This window comes from Macaca nemestrina, chromosome 9 (assembly GCF_043159975.1).
Source record: "Macaca nemestrina isolate mMacNem1 chromosome 9, mMacNem.hap1, whole genome shotgun sequence".
In the NCBI taxonomy this organism is placed as follows: domain Eukaryota; kingdom Metazoa; phylum Chordata; class Mammalia; order Primates; family Cercopithecidae; genus Macaca; species Macaca nemestrina.
Window position 1 is genome coordinate 3,870,611 of NC_092133.1, and position 7,500 is coordinate 3,878,110.

At 46.9% G+C, this 7,500-nt stretch overlaps 1 protein-coding gene across 10 annotated transcripts in view; it reads left to right on the top strand.

The window, feature by feature from the left end:
• Window positions 1–7,500, top strand: part of LOC105470672 (EBF transcription factor 3) — a 129,522-nt gene that overhangs the window by 85,196 nt on the left and 36,826 nt on the right. For 6 of the 10 annotated variants that reach the window (XM_011722857.3, XM_011722877.3, XM_011722887.3 and 3 more), the window contains exons 7-8: window positions 1,556–1,637; window positions 5,775–5,919. In XM_011722857.3, the coding sequence (XP_011721159.1) occupies window positions 1,556–1,637; window positions 5,775–5,919 (227 nt within the window). The remainder of the gene's footprint in view (window positions 1–1,555; window positions 1,638–5,774; window positions 5,920–7,500) is intronic. The other 4 variants (XM_071068921.1, XM_011722902.3, XM_011722870.3 and 1 more) reach the window with 1 other exon arrangement.

Below are 7,500 nucleotides of genomic sequence, written 5' to 3' on the forward strand. Positions count from 1 at the left end.
TTGCCAGCAAGGAACCTTGAAAATTGTGTGAAACTTCATCAAAAATTAATAATCACCCAGTAGGACAGACGATAGTTTGGGAGAAAATAGAGAAAGGTTTGTGTTGATGACCTTGCTGGACAGGATGCTTGGCCGCTTGCAGAGAGTGGGTGTGTCGGCGCAGACCCCAGCTCTGGGACCTCTTGGTTGTGGCCTTTTCAAGTTGAGGTGGAGGGTGCACAGGAAGAGACCCTCCAACCCTCTTTTCCCGTAGGTGGTGTTAGAGCCCGTTTCCCAGGCTCTTTGAGCTCAGACTGGAAGCCAGCTCTCCTGCAGTGTCACTGAGCATGCAGGAATGGGGAGGGCAACATGATGACGTTTTAGTCACAGCATCTCAACACACTGTCAGGACCCCTGAATCTTCATGCCATGAAACGTCAGGGCAAGGCATGGCAGGAAATGGAAATACGCTCGCTTCAGCCTCACCTCTCCAGCCCTGCAGAGTGCTGCTCCTTGCTTTCTGCCTCAGCAATAGTTTCATTACCGCGTCAAGAATTCTTGGTTAAAACAATATGCCTCCCAATCAGTTCTTAGATTTTTTTTTTTTTTTTGAGACAGAGTCTCCCTGTGTTGCCCAGGCTAGAGTGCAGTGGCGCGATCTCTGCTCACTGCAACCTCTGCCTCCTGGGTTCAAGTGATTCTTCTGCCCCAGCCCCCCAATTGCTTCTTAAGAGCTGTACCTACTGTAACTCTTTTTTTTTTTTTTTCTTTTTTTGAGACAGAGCCTTGGCTGTTGCCCAGGCTGGAGTGCAGTGGTGCGATCTCCGCTCACTGAACCTCCTGGGTTCAAGTGATTCTCCTGCTTCAGCCTCCCAAGTAGCTGGGATTATGGGTGTGTGCCACCACACCTGGCTAGTTTTTGTATTTTTAGTAGAGATGGGGTTTCACCATGTTGGCCAGGCTGGTCTCAAACTCCTGACCTCAAGTCAGCCACCCACCTCAGCCTCCCAAAGTGCTGGGATTACAGGCGCTACTGTAACTCTTAAAACCCGTATTTAGAAGTATGTTTGCTTAGGCAGTGGTAGCCTCTGGAATTAGGGTTGCCCAGATAAGATATAGCACATCCAGTGAAATTTCCATTTCAGGTGAACAGCAATATTTTATTGAGGCGTATGCTCTGGGACATTATTTTTTGCTTATCCAAAATTCAAATTTAACCAGGCATCCTTCATTTTTTAGTGGTTGGAGACGGTAGGCCTGTCTGGGGTGGATGTTTCCCCCATGGTTAATGGGCAGTTGTGCAAAGATTGAGCCAAGAAATGCCAATGCGAAAGTCACAGCTATCATCATAAAGCTTGGACATCCTTAGCCTCAAGGCAAATGCAACTCGCTGCTCTCCTGTGTGGCTATTTCTGGGTGCCTCCTCCCCGCCTCTTTCAGAGCCTCTTCTCAATGTTGCCCCCTAGAGGGAGGTGAGGTTGAGTCTCCACTCCTCCCCGCCAAGAGTGTCTTTTAAAAAGTTTGAGTCTTTTGTCTGATAACCCTAATAAATATCATCTTTTTGTATTTTTTATAGATTCTTTCTAAAGTTTTTCCTCAAGTGCAATCAGAACTGTTTGAAGAATGCAGGCAACCCTCGAGATATGCGGAGATTCCAGGTATACATTTCTCAAAGACACGTGGACCGTGGTCCTGACTTTTTATATGAAATTTGAATTCTCTGATTTTGCAACTGTTCAGGAAGTACTCTTGAGTTCTTTAAGGGCTTGGAAGCAAACTAGAATTGGTGCATTTGATAAAAATATGCAAATAAAATGCTTTAAGAATGATCTGGTATATTCAGTATGCCAGATTCATCAAGTCCAATGTGGGCACAACAGAGTGAAGTCAGCTTTGAAAACATGGCCATGTGGAAGTTTTTTGTTTTTTTTTTTTTGAGACAGAGTCTTGCTCTGTAGCCCAGGCTGGAGTGCAGTGGTGCGATCTTGGCTCACTACAACCTCCGCCTCCCAGATTCAAGGGATTCTCCTGCCTCAGCCTCCTGAGTAGCTGGGATTACAGGCACACACCACCACACTCAGCATTTTTAGTAGAGATGGGGTTTCAATATGTTGGCCAGGCTGGTCTTGAGCTCCTGACCTCAAGTAATCCGCCTGCCTTGGCCTCCAAAAGTGCTGGGATTACAGGCGTGAGCCACCGTGCCCGGCCCAGAAGTGCTTCTTTTGGGATTGATTGATGGACTGATTTTCAGTGGGAGGAGAACTATAATGCAATCTTTTGGGAATACTCCAGATCTGAGCCCCTCCTCATAGAGGGATCTGCACCTGCTTAGTATAGACCTCTGCAACTGCTAGAGTGTCTTCCTGGCCTCGGCTTCCTTCCCCTGAGGTTTACTGCGTTCTTACTGCCCACCTTCCGTGCCTAGTTGCTAGTCGGCTCCTAAACCCAGGCTAAGTCCTGTCTCTGGTTTGCCTCAGAAGATTTTATCTAAAAGACGGATACAGAGGGGGTGGCTGGGGGGTTCAGAGATGAATTGTGATAGATGTATGTACCATTATGATAGATTCATGTTTTTCTTGCCTTTTTGTGAATGATTAGGAAGCTACTTAAGGGTAAACACATTGGATGATTTTGCTAATTTTAACTGTAAAAATATTCTGGGCTGGGATACAAAACCAGCCAGAGAAGAATTTGGCAGCTAATAGAGATGACCACTAGCTTGGATGAATGACCCAGGAGCAGAATGATCCCTGTTTGGGATTTACACGATTTTCCCATCAAATAGCTCAAAGCGTTTTTCAGAAATTTAACTTACGCCTCAGTCCTGTAGTGGATCACGTGACATCTGTCTCCGTGCCTGCCCGGTCAGCTGGTCAGAGGAGGCGGGCTCTTTGGGCCCGCCCACTTTCATGTCTGCAGCTGGGGACAGTGTTCCCTGCAAACAGTTGGGCCTGCTTTCATTTGTCACGCACTAGGCTTCACAGGGCACTGGTGATACTGATCCTTCTAAGCAGAATGGAGGTCACGCAGGGCTGAGGGACTGTGTCCTCTTTGTCTCACCGATGACCGAACATGACCACAGGTGATCTCGTGGTTGACTGCAGACCCCGTAGTTACTAGAACTTCCTCTGGTCTCTTTAGCTGAGCCCCATGCCTCTCAGAAGGTGTGACTGGACCTAGGAGGATGGCAGGGCTTACACGATAGTTTCAGCTGCTTTCAGAGTCTCAGCAGCTTTCTGCAGGTGCTCTGCAGGGCCGGCCCAGGTGAGGCACAGAGCACAGCTTGCCTGCTGTCTAGACTCTGATGAACTACACTCTTTTCCCTTTGTGACTGACCTAGATGTAGGTGACAGTAAAGCCTGTGTCTTTAAAAACTTTTTAAATTTGTTTTTACTTTTTCATGTTTCTTTAACCTATCATGTTTAGGAATGTAAAAAGGGTTAAGTCTGCACCTCAGTGTTAGTTATGCATGTTTGCATCATATGCAGATAATGGATTTGTAGAGTGTCTTCAACGCCCAGGGCTGGGCCTGGGAGGTAGACCACGAGGTGGGCACCTGGGTGACCAGGAACAGACCTTGGCTCCTCCAGGCAGAGGCTGCCAGGCCCACTAGTGATACTAAAGGGGCAGCAAAGCCATCTCCCACCAGGGCTGCAAAGGGCAAAGTCAGGGGGCAGTGGTCAAAAAAGGAAGGTGCTGAGATACCCAAGGCTGGATCTGGGTTGCTGGGGCAGCACTTACAACCTTTTGAGGTTCTGGGTGGCTTGACACTGTTGTGACTTCAACAATCCTGGCAGTGGCCAAGGGGAAGAAATGCCAGGGAAGCTGCCCCTGATGAGGGCGCTTGGGTGGGATGCCGTGTGTACTGCCCCTGCTGCGTCATCGTCTTGTAGAGTCTGAGATTTAAAATGAAAAAGCCGGCCAGGCGCGTTGGCTCACGCCTGTAATCCCAGCACTTTGGGAGGCTGAGGCGGGTGGATCACAAGGTCAGGAGTTCGAGACCAGCCTGGCCAACAGGATGAAACCCTGTCTCTACTAAAAATACAAAAAAATTAGCCAGGTGCAGTGGCAGAGCTTATAATTCCAGCTACTTGGGAGGCTGAGGAAGGAGAATCGCTTAAACCCAGGAGGCGGAGGTTAGGGTGAGCCGAGATTGTGCCACTGCACTCCAGCCTGGGCAACAGAGCGAGACTCCGTCTCAAAAAACAAAATCACTCACACATGTATTCGTATATAAATGTATAGCTTTGGCTTATTGGTTAAGCCCCTTAAAATACTACTTACTTGTATGTTTGCTTTTAATTGTTTTATATTCAATGACTCATTGAATACAATGAATTGTATTCATTTTGTATTAGGTAACTAGTTTAATTATTTTACTAATGGGCTTTATTTTTCTTAGAGAAGTTTAGGTTTACAAAACAATTTCGCAGAAAGTACAGAGATCGCCCGTATACCCCGTGTGCCCCTCCCCATGGTTTTCCCAATTATGTTGGTGCAGGGGATTCCTTACATGTGCTGACCCAAACTGAGATGGCGTGATTCACTAAGGCCTACGGTGGCCTTGCTTTTAAGCTCATTTTGCATGGTGTGTTTTGTCTGGGCCTTGCAGGGAAGGTGAACCCTGACTAGGAGCCCCTTCAGGTTCCCCACTCACCTGCACCTGCCGCACAATTCTCTGTAGGGCTGTGGTTCCCTCGGGTGGTGCTGACCCAAAGACATGGCCGAGTATGCCCAAAAACTGTAGCAGAGAGCCACACCTCCTTCAGGTCAGAGCTGGGCTCAAGCCCCAGGAGTGCTTCTGCAAGACCCAGGTGAAACCTGGCCTCAGATCTTTGCAGCTCCAGCTAGTCCGGGATGAATGCACCCCCTCTGTTAGAGAAAACTCAGGGCCAGGTTGTCATTTCCTGGTTCCTGGGTCCATTCAGGGGTACCATTTCTGGATGTTTGTGGCAAGCTCACCTGGGCAGGTCTATGGAGTCTGCAAGGCCATCCCTGCCTGGCCCTTTTTGTTTCTCCCTCTACCACGAGGCAGCCGAGGGCTTCAGAGGGCCTGATGCGTCATCTCTTCCCTAGACATCCTTTGTGCCTGGACCTAAGAATGGAAGCCTCTCACCGAAACAGAGAGGACATTCCCTTGGTATCCCAGGGTCCTTGCCAGCCTTTGCAATGAACTTGAGAAAGGAGACCTTTCCAGGATTGAAAACACCACCACTATTCATATTCAACTCGGTCTTTTCAGATGCAAAAAAGTTCATTACCAGACATTAAATGTAATTGTAAAATTGACCCAGGGATCATTTCCTGATAAAATGTGGGCAGTAGGAATGTTCCTGATTTATGAAGCCTTTTTGGGGCAACTCTGAATCTTCCCAGCTCTTCAAGGGAGGCCGGTCTCAAGTGAACTCATTTTAATTAGATAAACTATCTAATCAATATGTGAACAGATCAATCAAAACAGCAGCTTTAAAATGAGTGGCTAGAGGGGTGTTTCTGAAGCTAATGGCTAGAAGAATATTTCTCTGAATTGAATTCACTTATTAGCATAATAGGAGATTAAACTGTAATTAGTGGAGCAGGTTTTGAAGAGAAGCAATCTTGAGTCAAAACAAAACAAAACAACCCACCCACCCCCATTAGCCAAAAAAGCTGTGAACACACATCAATCAACAGTGTCCAGGAACACGTGAAGTTTCCTTGTGCTCTGCAGTATTTAACATGGCTTTTATTTTGCCTAACAGGGGGCTGTGCTTTCCTTTGCCAATTCCATTTTCAAATCCACTTCATCTTTGCAGGTTGTTGTATCGACAACAGTCAACGTGGACGGCCACGTGCTGGCCGTGTCAGACAACATGTTTGTGCACAACAATTCCAAACATGGGAGGCGGGCCCGCCGCCTCGACCCGTCAGAAGGTACGGCCCCTTCTTATCTGGAAAATGGTAGGCACATGTTACATGTCTTTTTTTATTTGCAATGCTTCTTTTTCTTTGCACCATCCTTTATGTTCATTCATGTGGAGTTCCTCTCACCAGGCCCCCGCCCTTGGTCAGACCTCCTGCACCAAGGCAGGGCGAGGGGGTGTCCCCGAGATGGAAGGGGAGATAGCCCTCCTAAGCTTTCTCTTCTCCTTTATTGAACAGCGGGGCTTTCCCATTCACCTGCCACAGCCTTCATGTCTCCAGGCGTTCTTTTGCTTACTGCTTTTCTTGCGATTTTAATTTATTTGGTTTTATTTTGGTTTGTCGGAAGCGCCCATCCAGAAGCTCATGCCCAGATACCTCGTGCAGGCCCAGTGAGTGGTTACATCCTGGTCCAATCAGCTCCAAAGGGACAGCCAGGACCATTTCCTGTCCCTGACTGGAGTGCGTGTGCCTGTGATCCATGTGTGTGTGCGTGTTCACACAAGAGTCGGGGCAAGGAGGAGGGGGTGAAAATACAAACCAGAATACATTTTTCTTTTTTTAAACCAAATGCTTTCAATTGGTTGACTTCTTGTGTTGCTTGTTAAAAGAGAAGGGTTTCCATAAGGGTGGTGGGTAGGGAGAAAGGTCCTTGGATATCAGGTCGGAATGCAGAAAGACTCAGACCCAGTGGGCCTTGCGCCGAGCCCCTCAGGCACCTCCCACTTCCTGCTCTGCACAGTCCCCACAACTGAACACATCCCCTTTAGAATAAGAGCCATTTCCCCCATTAAACGTTTCATAATAATTATGAGATTCTGACCAATATGAATTGTTGAGAAAATAATGTGAGTGTTTTTTTAAGTGAATTGCAAACAAAACAGCATGATCGAATCCTTCAGAGCAGAGAGCCCATAAAACTAAATGGTTTTAAGACAAATCCTCTATCCCGAGGTCCCACATTCAAGAGCCACACACGAGGCAGACAGATGCACGCACGGGAAAATGAATGAAGCGTGTGCAGATTATCAGCGTGAAATATGATTCAGACAAAAACTGGAAGACAATTTATGAATCTGCTGTGGTCCACAAAAATAAACTAATTTGTTTTTCTACATTAATGACTAAGGTATAAGAGAACAAAAATATAATAATTAAAGGTCGCCCTAAGCACCAGTGTCATTAGAGCCTGTGACGTATTGTTTATCTCCTTCCCATGCACCGAAGGTAGGTGTGTGTTTTGCTTAGCAACCGTCACTAATGAGGTTCACAATTAAGGAGGTTGAATCCTGGGTCCTCAGTTCCTCACTTCCCCAGAGAGTGGAGCTCACAACGCAATAGGTTCAAGGGGCCTCCCCAGCCCTCTGGTGTTAGGTTGTAGTCTAGGTCCGAAATCAGCCTCCTCTAATGAGCTATTATGATCTGAGCAAAGTACAAGTATTTATTTTTGTAAGTAGCATGAAAAAGCATTTGACTGTAAGCAGAAAATGTAGCATTTAGAAAAATAAAGGCCACTCGTGGGTACCTTGGAGATAAAACCCAACTAATCAAAAGCTATTTGCAGAAGCAGAGGCCTGCTCAGGATTTTTTCCTGTTTGTTTCTCAACATTGAAACCAAGT